Here is a 17,011-nt window from a genome sequence, read left to right as displayed (position 1 = left end):
ATGTTCGGTCTCCTTAAAGCAAATTTTATCGTTTCATTATAAATATTAGAGAGAGGAGAAATGATTCAAAACCGATATTGAAAGAGTAAGAGAACAAAAAGTATAAAAGAAATAAAAATACAGAAACACAAGAATCTTTCTCTTTATTTCAAAATAGTACCTTAACAGTGATTTTTATTTTATAGTGCCTTTCCCAAGGAGCTCAAAGGGCCTTGCTAGTCGTGCAGAATTCCCATAGCACACTTCTAAGGTGGGAAGGAAACAGTGTTATCGTGACTCTCGTTTTACAAATGAAAAAAAAAGAAGCCGAAAGATGGCATGATTGACTCAGTCTCACTAGTCAGTGTGGAATCTTTGAACAAATGGCTTCTTTTTCAAAAACTGAAAACAGACTTCATCATAGTTGCACCATAGTGAACAGGGGCCAAGAGAAAGATGTTAGCAGAGAAACAGCAGTGGCCGTGGTAGCTTCCATCGATCCCTGCGCTGTGCAGGGCACCGTGCTACCCGAGGAACGGGCCGGAACACGCAGGAGGGCTCTGCAGGCCCTCTCCACGGGCTGCCAAGGCTGCGGTGTGTCCTCAACGAGCCTGAGGCCAGCGCTGCCCAGACCCCACCTTGGCACAGGGCATCAAGGGGCCTGCGGCGGAAGCCCGTGGGCTTTCTGGGGTGCACATCCCCACTAGGCCGGGCCAGGGCAGGGTGCTCACCCCCTCCGACAGCCTGACCAGCTGCCTCTGTGGGCCAACAGTTCGGCCAGAAAACCTGCAACATCTCATCCAACCAGACCCCGCTGGTGATTCCTGGGCCTGTGAATTCAGGTGGCCTCCAGCCACGGGGAGCAGGAGCTCTTGGGAAGGCTCAGGTTTCTCCCTTTCTCCCAGCTCTACCAGGAGCGCCCCCTTGACTCCTTAGCGAGGCCTCCCCGGTGGGTGTGGAAGAAGACTTATTCCTCCTTCTCACGGGCAACTTAACAGGCTGGAGGGGACGGGAAATGTCACTGACCCAGTTTCATCAGAGAACCAAAGAGTGGATGAGCCTAAATTGTTCTGCCTGCAGCAAGAATTAGAGCAATTATAACAGATTTCAGTGCAAACCATCAGACCAGGGCCTGGAAAAAAGGGACACCCCCTTTTGTGATGAGCTCAGGGGCCACCAGAGAAACTGCCAGTGTGTCCTCACTCCCAATGGTGCGGGTCTCCTCCCTCAACCACTGTCTTGGCCATGAGGACTCCAGCTTACCTCTGACCCCCTAAGTCCACAGGGTCCAATCCTACACTATCATTGGGTAAGGAACGCCCACCAGGAAATGTAGGGTTAGATATGTCTTGGTGAGGTTAGTTAACATGTGATTCTTGAGTGTGAAGCCCAGTTTGTATCTAAGCAAGAGTCCAGTGTTTCCAGGTCCAGGCAGGCAGGGTGGCTCAGGCCTGGTCCAGCACTGGTTGGCCAGCTTGACATCATGGCACCAGGGCTGACACAGAGAGCAGCCCAGCTAAAGCCGAAGTCAAAGGTCTGTGTCCAATCATATTACTGGAAGACAAACAGGCTAGGCAGGAAAGCCAAACCCAGAGACATGCTCACAGGAGAAACAGGACATTAAGTCAGAGCAAAAGGGCTCGAAACAAGCTTGATGCAGAACCCAGAGAGATGGCCTGAGCTGTGGAGTGTCACAGACAAGACACCCCAAGCCTAGGGGGAGAGATGGGGGCCTGACGTTAATCATTAACAATGCAAGCCACATCCAAGGGGGTCTGAAGAAACAAGGGGCGAGACCTAGGATCGGGGGAACGGTTCCAGAGCTAAAGAGAAACGTGCTGCACCTGCCATCCGCGTCTCACACGCAGGCGGTCCAGGAAGAGGCTGGCGCTGCTTGAAGGTGCTGTGTCGATGGACGTGGGACACACAGACAGAGCCCTGGGCTGGGGAAGCCCCGCTGATCTGTCAACTTCTTAAGTGACATGCCCATGAGGCTGGCCTACAGGAACACTCAGAGACACAGAACGACAGGTGTCACCACATTCCTCATAAGGAACAATAAATGACAAATTGGTAGATTTATGATTGGTTCGCCTATTATCAAAGCTGCAGTGTGTTTTTTAAAAATAAATTTATTTATTTATTTTTGGCTGCGTTGGGTCTTCGTTGCTGCGCGTGGGCTTTCTCCAGTTGCGGCAAGTGGGGGCTACTCTTTGTTGTGGTGTGCGGGCTTCTCATTGCGGTGGCTTCTCTTGTTGCGGAGCACAGGCTCTAGGCGCGCAGGCTTCAGTAGTTGTGGCTCGTGGGCTCAGTAGTTGTGGCGCACGGGCTCTAGAGCGCAGGCTCAGTAGTCGTGGCACACGGGCTTAGTTGCTTCACCGCATGTGGGATCTTCCCGGACCAGGGCTCGAACCCGTGTCCCCTGCACTGGCAGGCGGATTCTTAACCACTGCGCCACCAGGGAAGTCCCTGCAGTGTGGTTTTAGGCCAACAGATTTCGTAGAAGCACAGATTCTCATGAGAGCAGTCCTCACTCAGCTTATGGAACCCAGGAACAGTCTGGAACAAAATCTTAATACGCCTCTCGCCTTCCCGTGGGGATGACTCTCACCAGCTCGGCGCACGGACCCCCGAGCGGCAAAACGGGGCCAGGCCACGTGCTTGCGCTACCTGGGCTCGAAGCTGTGGACTGCGGCCGGCCCCTCTGTCACTAGGTCAGCCAGGCAAAGCAGCACACTGGAGAGGTGTGTATTCATTAACAGAAAGTGCAAAAACAGGCATCTGCTGTCAGGGAGCAGACAGCATGCCCTTCCGATCGTGGGGAGCGTTACACAATCTGCTCTGTGCTGCGGAGACGTCATAATGGCTCCTAATAAGTAACCTTTTCCCACAAGGGATAGTGCAATTTCCATGTTTTTTTCAATTAAAATGAAGTACTTTCCTACTGTCTTGAGCAAACTATAAACATGGAAGGTTAACCTGGACAAATTAAAGACACACATATAAAAACGACGGCACGTCACTGGATCTTTGAATCTATCCAGTCTGCCTCTCGGTCTGTGAGGTGGGCGTGAGGACCCCCAGGCCCCTGTGCGTCTGTTCCAAGCATCGTGAGGGTTTATGAAGGAACAACACCTCGTCCTAATGGCTAACATTTACACCTCCGCAAAGGACTGAGCTAAACCTTTATTTTCGTTGTCTTAGTTAATCCTCCCAACAGCCCAAAGCGCTGAGAACATTATTATCTTCGCGTGTCAGTGAGGAAACAGTGGTTAGTTAGGCTGCGGTCCCACTACGGGTAACAAGCCAAGTCGGGATGCAAACCCAGGTCCCTCGCAAGCCAAAACCGTACCACCCATGGTCAGGAGGAGCACTTTGAGCAACTGCTTTTGACTAAAGCAAGTTCCCACAAAGACCCACCTAGGGAGAGACTTCACGGCAGATCTTCTTCAAGCCCAGGAAGGAGGGGCCTTTTCCCAGAATAGATGGGGAGAGGAAGCCAAAGGAAATGGCCAATTTATTTTTTTCCAGACACAGTATTTATGTGATGGATATTCTGAGGACAGGAGTTTTTCCCCTTTCGGTTGCCTGCTGCTTTGGTGGCTCAGGCCCAGCCGGGAGCACAGAGAGGAGCTCTGCCACCTGAGAGCTGGCAGGTCCCGGGGGCCCCTCCGTCCAGGTCAGTCCAGGGACCGGCGGCCGCTTCCACTCCTGAAGGCCAGCGTGAGCGAATGAAAAGGCCGAAGGTGTCAGTCACTGCTGGACTTCCTTCACTGCTGAGGGCCACGAATAAGAGCCCCATAAATCTTCCCCCACCAAGAAAAGGCCGGGCTTCCCACGTTGGGATAAACAAAGTGAACATTTCAAAGCCACCGGTTACGTCCTCGCCCCAATTTGCATACAAATGCCAACCAACAGCCTCCTGTGGTTAAACAAGGTGGGTGAGGATGTCAGGGGTTTATGGTCCACCTCTAGTGCTTGCCACAAACCAGCGCCTGGAAGGACTGACCTCCTAACCTGCTTCACAATCCAGTGTCAGGCCCGGGAAATGACCCTTGACATTTAGCATCCCGAAGGGATGGACAACCCCCTTCAGACGGCCCCCGACAGCAGTGCCACCTCCGTGCTTTGTCCTCCTGTGACATCGTAGCGGGACACGAAGAGTCCCAGGGGAGACCCGCAGGATCGCTGCCATGGAGGGTTTTGCAGAAAATTTGCCTTTGAAAATGTTGGCCGATAACAGTGCTGCTTTTGAAGAAACGGCGCTCCTGTTTCCCACACTTCATTCGTATTTCTAACAAACACTGCTGGAAGCGGGTTGACGTTGCTTTGAGCCAGGACTCATGGAAAATATAAATACGGGTACATATAAAATGTTTTTAAGTAAATAAAAGGAATATGGGAAACTAGAAATAAGTATTGGAAAGGCATGAACGATCACCCTCTACACATACATTTTTAAATTTACCTTTGGTTATTTAAGTTATCTATTTAAGTTATCTAAGTTTCTTAAGAGAAATAATATATATATAATATAATAAACTATATAATAATAAAAAATAATGAAATAATATAAAATATCAACTATATTATATATTATATTAATTAATACATTTATATAATATAATCTAATATTAATAAAATTAATGTTATCAATGTTATATTAATTATATCATATGTTATATTGATTATAATATTAGTATAATATATAATAGTATAATAATTATATTAAAATAATAAAAACTATATAATAATGTAATAAAAGAAAGCTATACAAAGTCTAAATTATAAAACTGTAAATGGATGCACCAGAACCACTTGACTTTTGAAGTAAAAGCATTTTCAGATGAAAATGCTAAACGCTTGAAGGGGGCAGGTAACTTATTTATAACTTTTGGTGTGTGCTTGAATAAAAAGACACAGCAGACTATTCTTTGCTGTTATTATAGCATCTGGTCAGAGGCTCATTTCCAGGAGAAGAAAAAGAATTCGCTAAAGTTGCCCCAGCGGGGCTGAGACAGGCCGTTGAAGATGAAACAGTGTATCCGCCTGCAGATTCCAGATCCTTGAGCTTTGCAAGGATCCCAGCTCTCAGGCGCTTATTCTTGACTCCTTAGAGAAACCATATTTGATGAAAATCTTGGATATTTAAAAATACTAACATGAAAGCACAGCTCTTGGTTTCATGGCGGGGGGGAGGATATACTTTTTGGTGAGAGAATCAGTTTCCTTCAATTAACCTGGAGGCCGTGCTAACGTTAAAAGATGGCTGAGCGGATTGGGCCACGCCCCAGTGGTTTCTCCCTTCACTAGCAATCTGCTTTCCTTTAGGCTTCCCATAGAAAAAAATTACACATCTGGGAAACAGTAGTTTGGGGTAGAGAAACAAACAGAAAGACAATGTTTCTTTATTTACTGACAGTCTAAATTCAGATGCCTGTTGACAAGAAGCCTTGATCTGTCCTTCATCTCACTCTCTCCCTGGATTGTGGAAACCTGCAAAGGTGACTGATGCTAGCTCCTGCCCGCTAGGAGTTCACAGTTTAATCCCTAAATCCAGGTGAGAAGTACCCCATTTGCCAAGGCACAGTGAGTCAAAGTCTATGGTATCAAAATTACATCCACTGCATTTAGTAAAAAAGGTTTCCACCTGAATGTCCAATGCTTGAAAAGGCAGAAACGGCTTGAAGTGTGGTGTTTCTCCACTGTCCTCATTAGTCCCCAGGGAGATTCCAAGGGGAAGAGACCAGGGATAAGGAGTTTTCTATATTCCTCTTGGTTTTGACTGCTAACACAATTTTTGTCCCATTAGGTTTGTAACGTGAGATCTTTCAGAGTAAATCCACACGACAGCCTCTGACTTGATTAATTCATCACAACTAACATAGTCTTCAAGTGTCTAAAAACAAATCACTGACAAATTCCAACATCTACTTACACGCCCCCCTGAAATTTGTTAAATGTAAAATCATTCCAGGATTACAAAGACCATTTGGCTGGCATGGCCTGTGTGTATACTTATGGTGTGTGATAAATAGTTATCGACTCGTCTTACCAGGGTTCTGCTCAGGCTTAGTCCAATAGCAATCTAATCTGCAAGATACAGGCAACTAAATACAATTTGAAATAGCCCCCAGAGGCCATCTGGCCGCTGGCTACTAGGTAGACGGAATCTCCCTGAAGTCTTGAGGAATCTCCTTAAATGCCTTGAGATGTTACCTAACTGCTCATTCGAAGTATCTCCAAGATTGCTCATCAATACCTATCTGGTTATCCCCGTTCATATTCACATAAAGGGGAACGTATGCAGCTGTAAGGTCGGTAGCCCTCCCCTAGTAACAAAAACTTCTAAAGGCTACAAAGCAGAACCACTGGAAAAGTGCTGCCTTGCTGCAAGTAAACCCTACTATCTGGTTAAACTCAGCTCTGTCCCCCTTCCCAATTCTATCTCCAAATTTCTGGAATGGCAGACAAGTGAACGATACCACCGCACTGCGGAACCGTGCAGTGTTAGCAGATTAACAATTAGAGGCTCTAAGGTTGTGGTTAGTCTAAAACTGTACCTCAAATAAAGAGTTGTCAAAACTTAAAAGAGCATTTAATTTCATTAGTGCATTGGATCTCAAATTCTCAGACCGAGGGTCTGTTTTTTTTGTCAGCAGAGTGAGGGCAACATCCACAGAATGAATTGGGTGGAAGGAAGGGAGTGAGTTGGTGTTGCAGCAGTTATTTTTCTCATGATGACTGTGACCCACAGGGTAACTAACTAAATTAACTTCATCCAGGGAAATTAAGTAGATTGTTTACTAAGTAGGGTGCCCCCCCCCCAAAATTCACAAAGTCCTCCAAAGCAGTGGAACCACTGTATTTTGTCGGGAACACCTATGGGGCAAATTGTAATTGATAGTAGCACTTGCTCAGAATGCATCAGACACGAACTGTTCAAGCAATTCTGACACACTCTGTCACCTAACTTGGCTTTTGTGGTTTTCTCAATGGATTAACCACCTGGAGCAGCTGAAACTCTAAGAGAACTTCCTTTTTTTTTTTTTTTTTTAATAAGAAGGTCTACTTTTTTAAAAAATTTATTTATTTTTATTTATTTTTGGCTGTGTTGGGTCTTTGTTGCTGCGCGGGCTTTCTCTAGTTGCGGCGAGCAGGGGCTACTCTTCGATGTGGTGTGCAGGCTTCTCATTGCGGTGGCTTCTCTTGTTGCGGAGCACAGGCTCTAGGCTCATGGGCTCAGGAGTTGTGGCACGCGGGCTCAGTAGTTGTGGCTCGCAGGCTCTAGAGCTCAGGCTCAGTAGTTGTGGCGCACGGGCTTAGTTGCTCCGCGGCATGTGGGATCTTCCCGGACCGGGGATCGAACCCATGTCCCCTGCATTGGCAGGCGGATTCTTAACCACGGCACCACCAAATATCCAACAGAATAGGTACACACAATGAAAATGTTCTTATCAGTAGCCATCTAGATTATTACAAAAGGAAACAATTACAAACCAACATGATTTGTAGCTAGGAGAGGCTAAAAGCAGTCAATTGAAAGTGAATATTTAAAAAGTTAAATCCAGTCTGCAGGCAACTGAAGGGCTTGCAAACCTCAAATATGCAAAGATCTGAAATACTAAAGAGTAAAATAAAAATATCCACTGTATAAATAATAGGTACCAGTCCTCCAATTTTGAGGATTTGGCGGGGGGGGGGTGGGTGGGACTTGAGTTCATCCAAGACTCTTGTATTAGCAGGAATACCACCTCCCACACCTCCTCACAACAATCACATAAAGTGTAATTACTGCCCCCATTGTGTGGGTAACCGAACTGAGTATCCAAAGAGCCTAAGTAATGTGCCCAAGTTCACACGTCTAGTGGAAACAGAGGAGCATAGGAACCCAGGCTGCGAGACCCCCAAGTGCTCTTGGCTGCTACCTTGGACGAGTTCAACCTCATCACACCACGTAGCTTTTGTATGTTTAAAGTTATCTGGGCTAAGAGACACAGAAGAGGAACAATTAGAGGCTCTAAGGAAAAAAAGCTGTCCTGGCCCCAAAAAGGCTAGTTCCAGACTCACGATACTAGATGCCACTGCTTTCAAGCTTTTAGTCTATAATCAAGCCATATTGAAACCAGATTTACAAGCTCTTCAGAGGAGAGCTTTGTGATTTTCTAAAGCAGACATGTTTGGTATTTTAGGAGGGAGGTCAAACCCCCTATGGTGCAGTGTTTTTAATAAAATCAGTTCAGCAGAAATTAGAGACACACCAGTCAATTTCTAGGAAGCCTCTGAGACATTCAAAATAAGGGAGGAAAAATCACGTAAAAGATGTAACCACGGACAGATCGATTTTTTCAAAAGGGGCAGAATGTTTAAGGGGTGTACATACAGAAACATCATGGCAAATTTGGTCCCATTTGTCTCTGGTTTGGGCAAATTTCCACTTAGAAAGGGAAAATTACTTTTGGGGGGAGTTCTATGTCAATATTAAACAAGGACCGTTCCCAGTAAGGCCAGCCGTGTCCTGACACCTCAGAGTAATGGCAAACATCTCTATGAGGGAAAGACAAACAAATCCATCACCATCCTTACATCACCGAATCAGCTAGGTCATTATTTCATGAAGGGTCCTTTATCTCTGCTCTTGGCAACCTCTACACTCTCGTAGGGAACCAAAAGTAGACACTATATTTAGTTCTTAGAAAAATCAAAGTGGAGAAACCTGCAATATTTTCGTCAGAAGTCCAAGTTATGTGCAGATCCGACTTTAAAACTGGTGGCAAGAACGTGTACAAATACTAAATAAGGAGATAGCAAAGGGAGAGGGTTTGTTATTACGGAAAGAGACAGGCCCCGCCTATTACGTCGCTACAACTTGAGGACACCCTGAACACAGAGCCACCGTCCCATCAACAGGGAGGTGTAAACAGCCTCCTTTCCGGAAGAACGAACAGGAAGCAGCTCAGCCCAAACAGAACCACGTGGAGACACTTTGTATTCACCTGCCACTAAACTTCCGTGATCTTAGCACCAGCCCAGACACAGGCCTTCCTGGAGGATGGAATTCACTGATTTCAAAGTGTTTCCAAGAGTATAAATTTCAATCCTTCACTGTTCTTTTTATTTCCTAATGAACTCCTGAGTTCCTAGTTAACTGGTATTTGGAAGAAATGGGGTTTATAAAGAATAAGAGCAGGGCAAGCCAGGGAAGAGGCCACTTCAGAATCATGGGACTTGCACGACGCGCTCCCTGACATGAGAATGCAGAAGGGGCAAGAAGTCTTTCAACCTTCAGGCTACAAAATTACTGTAATTTGATCTAAAGCTTGGAAGAGGCGGTGAGGGTGGAAATTTCACCCACTGGCCATTTTGATCCATTCTCTTCTCTTAGGTTTGGAGAGTTAGGCCCCAAAATTCTTTGGCTCCCTCAAAAATTGACACACATAAAACTTAATACCTTTTATAAATTGTAAGTCATGCGTGCAAGAATTGTCAATCTCAAAAAGCACAATACGAATGCCATTTATTAAAACGCATATTTATTCCATAGCCTAATTTGTTTGGGGCTGTGGTCCATTAGTTACTAAATAACCTAGGTATTCATTTTTAGACTAGTCATTTCAACTCAGATTCTTCCATCAACTGAGCGACTGCACCTGTCTTCTTAAGGGACCCAAATTATACTGATCATAAAATATCCCAGAAAAAAATGCAAAAAATCCTTTAACATTTGTGAAAGAAAACCCCACATGTACTCAAATATGCAGGCTATATGTTAATTTTTAAGCAAAAGTTTCAAATATACAAAAGAATTGAGAAAAGAACCTACAAATTATTCTCACATTTAAGATAACAAAGACCCATCTGGGGGGAAAAAGTAAACAAATGTGGCATGGGTTTAAATTCAGGCTGGGCTATATTGCCGAAGTCCTCCAGGAGTGGAAACACTGTTATATAGTGTGTTAGTGGCTAAAATCAAAGTCTATTTGATTATATTAATAAAAGAATCATTTGGGGAGGAAATTGTTATTTAAATCTCGATATATATAACGTTCACTCTTGAAAATCTTTCTAAAGATTGAGAAGTAAAAAAAAAATAATAACACTGTGTGGAAGGAAGGCTTAAAAACTAGGAACATGGTACAATCATGTTTGGCTAATTTGGGGTCCAAAATATTTAATTAGGTTTGAGACAGAATAAACTGATGAATTAAGAAGTAAAAGTAGACAGTGACTAACTTTACCAAAAAAAAAAGTTTCATTTAGTAAGCTTTTTTCCTTTTTTGATTGGAGGTAGACACATTTAAAAACGTATTCCAGAGCACGGAGATCAAGTTGATAAATACCACTCTTTGCTAAGGCAACTTCAGAAATTGATCAGTGATATCTGACCTGGTATAAGTAAGTTTCTGATTTCATTTAGATGAAAGTTAAAAACCAGCATTATCTTAATAACAAATTGTGGGTAAGACACTGACACACGTGCCATGTAAGAACAAACGAGATCTTGGTCTTGTTTAAAAAAAATAAAAATAAAAAAGTTAAGCCAAAATCTATAGTTGAGATCCTACTCTGGGCAATGATAGGTCTTCATTTGTAATAATTAACATGTAGTTCCTTACCTTTCCCGCTTAGTTTTTAATTTATAACAAGACACCGCTAAATTTCAGACAAAAAAAAAAGTATATATATATATATATTTTTTTTACTCTCTATGATAAATCAAGATGTAGGAGCTTACATAGAGCACATTTTCTTTTATTTAAGTACTCGATTCCAGCTCCCTCTGGATGCAAATAACCCTGGTAACAGTGTACAGAGTCTTCTCTTTGCTTTTTATACTTTTAAAGCAAATAATACATTTTGTCTGTATTTAAGTCTGTGCAAATAATCCTTCAGAAGAAATATCCAAGATTCTGTTTGCAGAGGTCATTCTATCTCTCGAAGGTCGTGACGCGAGTTTGTTTCTCTTCAGATAAAGTGCTCCCGTCCAGCAGAACTCAAAGGGTCCCAGAAGTCGAGTTCCGTGAGACCCCGTCATACGAACTCCAGCTTCCCGTGCCCACTGTACATGCCCCAGTGCACAAGCGACAGGATCCGGTCATGGCTGAGATCAGCCTGTCTCATCTTGTCGCAGGTCAGACAGCAGTTCTCGTGGCCGGTCACGGGCACCATGCGCTCCAAGTCCAGCTTTGCCACCTGCCCCGTTTTGGAGCGGTGTCCGTGAAGGCTGTGGTGCAGACGGGACAGCATCTGCTGCCGCTGGTCCTGCAGCCTCCTGCTCTCGCTCTGCAGCATCCTCAAGGCCAGCATAACCAGCAACACCAGGATGAGCCCCCCAGCGATGGGAACGGCAATCACCGCCGCCCGGAACCACAGCTCTTTGGAGGACGTCAGCTCCTGCACTTTGGTCATGAGGTTTCTGCTCCCGTCGTGCTGGTGCCTGTTCCCTTGTCCTAAAGGGACACAAGCAAAATGGTCAAGGCCTCCTGGAGATATTCGTGAGTTTTCAACGGGGCACCCCATTAAAGAGAAGCTTACAATTCGATCAACACTTAGAACAGGAATGCCGCCGGTGTGGCAGAGAAGCTTCCAAAAACATTTGTTGGCGAACTGTCATTACTGATTAGTAATGGTCTCTTAGTGGCTTCAAAATGTTGGAAAAACAGGCAAAACCTATTATGCAGACAGACATGTAACGCTCACGCAGACACGAAAGCTACCCAGTAGAGATGCCCCTTTGCACCCAGCCACGCTTCTCCCTCTGCTATCCCTAATTACATTAACAACAAGATCAGCAGCACGCAGGCCAAGTCATGGCTGTCACAAGCCTAGAGACCAGGCAAGGGTTCGGTCAGAGGGCTTCTCCCTACCTGAGGCCTCCCCCCTGGGAGGGGCGAGGACGTCCTGCAGCCCCCTGTAATTGCACATGTCCTCGTGGCAGCACTCCAGCACGGGCGCAGTGCTGCCAGAGCGGTTGTGGCCCTGTCCGGCTTGGCAGGCGCCTGCTGGGCTCGCGAGAGAGTCCAGGCAGCCATGCGTGAGAGGGGAGTTTGTGTTCTGAGGATCAAGAAGTCTGGAGAAGCAGGCGCTCAGCTCAGATTTGCACATATAACCAGTGGCCACGCAGTGGGCGGCGTCGCAGTAGCACCTGATCTCACCTGAAAACAAGGGGAGACGGCGTCAGCCTGCTTCAGAGACCAGACGAGGCGTCCACTCAAGCAACTGCTGAACCCGCAACCTCGAAGACACTCACTTTAGAGAACATGCAGCTGAGGGCTTCGAAGGGCAGTCCACGTGGACGGGGAAAGCCCTTTGTGCAAGCCGGTGCTTGAATCCCAAGCCAGGGAAATATCATCTTAGAAATGTATTAATCCACGTAGCAGAGGAAAGTTCAATTTAGGATATAAGTTAGCACATAATGAAAAATAACACTTTTGTTTCTGAAGCAAAATAATCATCACCATAATTTCTCCTACCGTAAGGTAAATTACATTATTTACTCATTTAATCCTACGTGACCGTACAACATGAAATGCTAGGCTTTTAGATTCTGTCAGTTAAGTATTTGATCGCAGCTGCTGAATTGGTTACTACCTCAAAGGGCTGCACCGAGATGTAAGAGCTTTAGCTAACACCTCATAAAGCTACTAACTAGAAACACAGCAATCTAGAAGTTGCTCTGGTCAGGGGGTCTGAAAACTATGAAACTGGGTAGCTATTTGCAACCTCTCTAGAAAAGGCAAACTTTGCCTATAAAGATCTACGCGTGCGGGGGAGCTTTTAGTCAGTATATTGTAAAACAGGAACTAGGCAGTTTACAATTAGTGGTTTGCTTGCCAAAGTCAATTTCTTTCAGCCCAAATGGAAAGGCATAAAACTGAGAGCAGGGAGGAGGGGGTAAAACTGCAAGGCTCACTACCCCCCCTACCCCACCCCCACCCCAGACTCCCCAGTTTTATGTGTAATTCAACATGGGATCTACAAGGGGAAACATTGAAACTGAAAAGCCTCTGCTGGTTGAATGAAAAATCCTTAAGGAAACCTCAAATTTTTCTACAGGAAGTGATTAAAAGTTTCCTTTCTAAAACTTAGTTTGTGAGTTGCAAGTCACAGCGCAAGAGCTGAGGCTTCCACGTCAACTTCTCGTTGAACTAATCTGGCTCTGGGAGCGCTCGCTCACACGCTATCTGACCCGGTGGACCGCGGCCACTGTCACCTGCCACGGCCGAAGCTGCTGTGAACTGAACCCGGGTACACACCTCTCCCCAGCTTCCTCATCTGAAGTTCCGCCTGGTTACAGAAACCGCCGCCCTGAAATTGAACGCCAACACCAACACGGGGCACTACCGCTTTACAAACGTCTTCCCAGCCTCGCCTTTCTTCCTCCCTCCTCCCGTGAATGCCTGAGTAAGAGGTCTCATTTAACTATCTGTCCAAATTCCAGGCCACCGGACCAAACGCTCAGCTTTCAGCAGCGTCTGCTAATGCTTCAGGTCTAAAAAACCAGCCAACTAAACACAGATCTTTGGCAACCTGAGTGCCACCACGCAAAGCCGGAGGTCTTGCTCCTGTCCTGTCTTGCTGCTTTCCTGGTCTGGGCCCAGGTCCCTTCTCCAGTAAGTAGGACCTTCCAGTCAGAAGCCTGCTTTGCAGAAGTTCTTTTACTCCTCTTTCCAAGCTTGCTCGCTCTTTCGCATAAAGCTCACCGGTCTTAAGTGGTGATGACTGCAGATCCCTAAGTCTGACAATTTCCACATACAGATTGAAAGTAGACATAAAACAGATTAAAAGTCAGTTTTGATCCCAGTCACTTCAGACCTCGTGCAGAAAAAAAGAAAGCTGAATACAGCAGAATGCTGCTTCAATGTTTACGAGAGCCTATTTGAAAGACTGTATTTTCAGTGACCTAAAACAGTCTAATAAAATTTTGACAGGTAACTAGGAAAGCTCTAACAACTTTTTTTTTTTAATTGGAGCCACATTTGAGCAAGTTGAATGGACTTTTGTGTTACTGTATTAAAGCTCTATTTCTGCCGTTTCATAAAGTTTCTTCCTGTGGCACGTGGAAGGCCAGGAGGGGACTGGTATTTTGAAAGAGGGAACAATGCTCTTCTGTCTGCCCCCCTTTCTAGTTACTGTATGCGGTGATTAAACAAAAATGTCTGCTTCAGTCCGGACGGCTACAGGAGAGACTGCGGGCTTCTTCCAAAGCTTTTGAAGTCCGCAGCAGTCAGAAACCTCTGATCCCCTAATTATATCATTATCAGGCACATAGTTTCGGTATCTGCGACTTATGTCAGCCGCAGTCCGGCCCCGTTCGGCCGGCCTTTGATAGGGCCAGGAAGCTCCCCTCTGCACGCCGCGAGGGCTGTTATTTACGGCTGATTACAGCCTTCCTCGCAAAGTAAATAAATACTGTAGCACATCATCCTCGCTGGCCTGGCTTATCCTTCAACCTCATGCCTGCTACATGGCAATTAGAGGAAAGGGGGCGTGGGATGCGGGGTGGAAAAAGCTAAAAATGCTTCCTATTTTCTAAAAAAGTATCTGTTCGCAGAGTAAACACCAGGGAGAGTTCCTGGCGAGGGAGGCTCAGGGACCTTGAAACCCAGAGGCAAGTTGTTTGGGTTATTTTGACCAAAACGGCGAAAACCTGCAGGAAAAAAAAGAAACTGACCGCTGCTTTTTTTTTTTTTTTTTGAGTAGCGTTTATAAAATATGAGGTGAGTGGGAAACACGACCGCTGACAGAGCCCACACCTCCCAGCCCCTGAGAAGCAACACAGCCCACACTCCTGCACACACGCACGCCCCTCGTACGGCACACACGCCCGCGGGCTCACAAGCACCCTCGCTCGGAGACACACACACACACACACACAGTCACGGACAGAGACACTGCAATACCGACACGCACTCGCAGCAGAGACAAACACACTCAAATACAGAGCCGCGCAGACCACCGAGACACACACTCACGACGGAGACGCGCACACGCGGGCACAGAGCGACGGGGGCGGGGTCCGCCGTCCCTCCCGGCCGCCTCCGCCCCACACTCGGGCCCCGCTCCCCGGCTGCAGCGCTCGGAAGTTCACGACGGGCCGACCTGCACAAACACTCTGACAACCACTCGCCCGCAGGCTGTCACTCCACCTCCGCGCGTCGGGCCCGGGATACCCGGGGGCGGCCGCGAAGCCACCGCCGCGACTTCTAAGGACGGGCAACTTGTCGCGACCTGCGGGCCCCGAGCGGGAGGCCACCTCCCCCGCCGCTAACAAAGCCCTGGCGGCGGGCGCTCCGGGACCCCGCGCGCCTCCCCGGGGAGCGCGCGCCCCGCCGGCTGGCCGGCGGGCACCCACCTTTGGTGAGCAGCACGGCCATGGCGCAGAGTTCGAGCTGCAGCCAGATGAAGATGTAGCTGGAGTGGCGATCCATGGACGCCCCCCACGGCCGCGGCGCCCCGCCGGCTCCCGGAGCCGCGGCGCAGCTGCAGCCTACGGCTCCCGGCGCGCGCAGGGCATTGGTGCTGCCCGGGGCGCGGGGCCGGGCCGCGGCCGGAGCATGGAGCGCGGCTGGAGGGCGCGCGAGGCAGGGTCCGACTCCGCAGGGCGCGTTCCTCCGCTCCGCCCGCTCGGCGCGGCGATCGGGGTGGGCGCCCGGCTCCGCTCCCCGCTTTCGGCCGGCCACTCGGCGAAAGCGCGAGCGCCGGAGCGCGCAGACACCGCCCGCCGCGAGCTGCCGCCTACACCCGCCCGGATCAGGCCGGCTCCTCGCCGTAAATAGCGCCCCGCGCTGGGAGCCGGCCGGCGCCGCCCTGCCCCGCCCCGGCCCCGCCCCGGCCCCGCCCCGGCCGCGCCGGCGCCGTCCGATTGGCCGCCGGGCTCCAGCCGCTCCTCCCGCAGCCGGGGGGCGGGGCCGGGCGCGGGCGGAGGGCGCTGCCCCGCGGCTCCGAGTGGCGCCGGCGTCTGGTCTGCGGAGGGCGCCGGCCGTCTCCCGCGCTCCCCCTCGCGGAGGCCGCGCGCCCGTGACCTTCGGGAGCGGCGGGTTGAGCCGGGCCTCAGGCCCTGCCTCGGGCCCCCTCCTCCGTGACCCTCACCGCCCTGCCTCGGGCCGGCGTGCGCCAGTGCGTGGCTTCCTTTTCGTTCTCCGAAACTCGCGAGGGACCCGCGTGGCCGCCTTCGGACCCCTCCCGCCGCGCGGCGCGCCTCGGGAGCCCGGGGGAGCGGGGGCGGCCCCCGGCGTGGGCCCCGCGGGCCGGCGCGCGCCCGGGGAGGGCGTCCGGGCGGCGGGGCGGGAAGGGGGCGCGTTCAGCCCTGCCCCCGCCCGCTCCGCGCGTCCGCCCCGCCGAGTGATCAATAAGGCCCAGACAGACAGGCTGTTGATGAGCGGGAGCCGCCGAGTTCTCCCGGGTAGACGGGCCGAGTAGCCGGCCACAGACACTTAACGAAAATTAGCAAATCCAAAAGCGCCCGGCGCCAGCGAGACGACACTGGCCGAGACTGGCACTCAATTAACCACCCCCCGAACAGTCGCAGGCAAACACACCGGCTGACCCTGATCAGTACCAGCCCCGCGGGGAGCGCCCTTCTGAGATGCTAATTCACTTACTAGGACTTGGGGGGCTGCCCGCCACTAAGTGCCCAAAGGCGGTCCTGGGAGGGTTGCTGTTGTTTTTCTATTTTTGTGGAGAGGAAATTCAGTTTAAAACTCTTATCTGAGGAAAGCTCTTTTCTCTCCCCCCCCCCCCAAACCTGGGGTTAACAAAAGTCAACCATTTGCAAAATTTCCTTTTAGGATCAGCCAACTTTTTGCGACCTGATAAAATGCCAAGGGGTGGGGCGAGGGGGAAAGGCGCATTTAATGCTAAGGCAGGAGGAGCAGTCAAACCCTTGAGGACTCAAGAGTGCAGAAATTAAGACTAAGAAAAGAAATATATATATCTATATATATTTTTTGTATACATATATTTTTGTGTGTGTATATAGATACACACACATACATATATATGTCTCGACTGAAAATCAAAGCCAACCTTG

The 17,011-nt window shown here is 48.7% G+C and overlaps 2 protein-coding genes across 3 annotated transcripts; one reads left to right on the top strand and one right to left on the bottom strand.

Annotated features, from left to right (window-relative positions):
• Positions 1–9,495: 9,495 nt before the first annotated feature.
• Positions 9,496–15,739, bottom strand: BAMBI (BMP and activin membrane bound inhibitor). 2 transcript variants are annotated; one of them, XM_059909224.1, is made up of 4 exons: positions 15,335–15,407; positions 12,230–12,331; positions 11,847–12,134; positions 9,496–11,429 (listed from the first exon to the last, which is right to left on the bottom strand). In XM_059909224.1, the coding sequence occupies exons 3-4, from the start codon at positions 12,082–12,084 to the stop codon at positions 11,011–11,013; spliced, it is 657 nt and encodes a 218-aa protein (XP_059765207.1). In that variant the 5' UTR covers positions 12,085–12,134; positions 12,230–12,331; positions 15,335–15,407; the 3' UTR covers positions 9,496–11,010. The 2 variants fall into 2 exon arrangements, with proteins under 2 accessions (XP_059765207.1, XP_059765199.1); XM_059909216.1 differs by lacking the exon at positions 12,230–12,331 and having other exon boundaries at positions 15,335–15,739.
• LOC132360854 (skin secretory protein xP2-like) lies at positions 15,409–16,401 on the top strand. The gene has a single exon (XM_059915918.1). The coding sequence runs from the start codon at positions 15,409–15,411 to the stop codon at positions 16,399–16,401; it is 993 nt and encodes a 330-aa protein (XP_059771901.1).
• Positions 16,402–17,011: the final 610 nt, after the last annotated feature.

The sequence above is a fragment of the Balaenoptera ricei genome, chromosome 2 (genome assembly GCF_028023285.1).
Source record: "Balaenoptera ricei isolate mBalRic1 chromosome 2, mBalRic1.hap2, whole genome shotgun sequence".
NCBI classification, from domain to species: Eukaryota; Metazoa; Chordata; class Mammalia; order Artiodactyla; family Balaenopteridae; genus Balaenoptera; species Balaenoptera ricei.
Note: the sequence above shows the minus strand (reverse complement) of the source record. Positions and strands in the feature narration are given on the sequence as shown.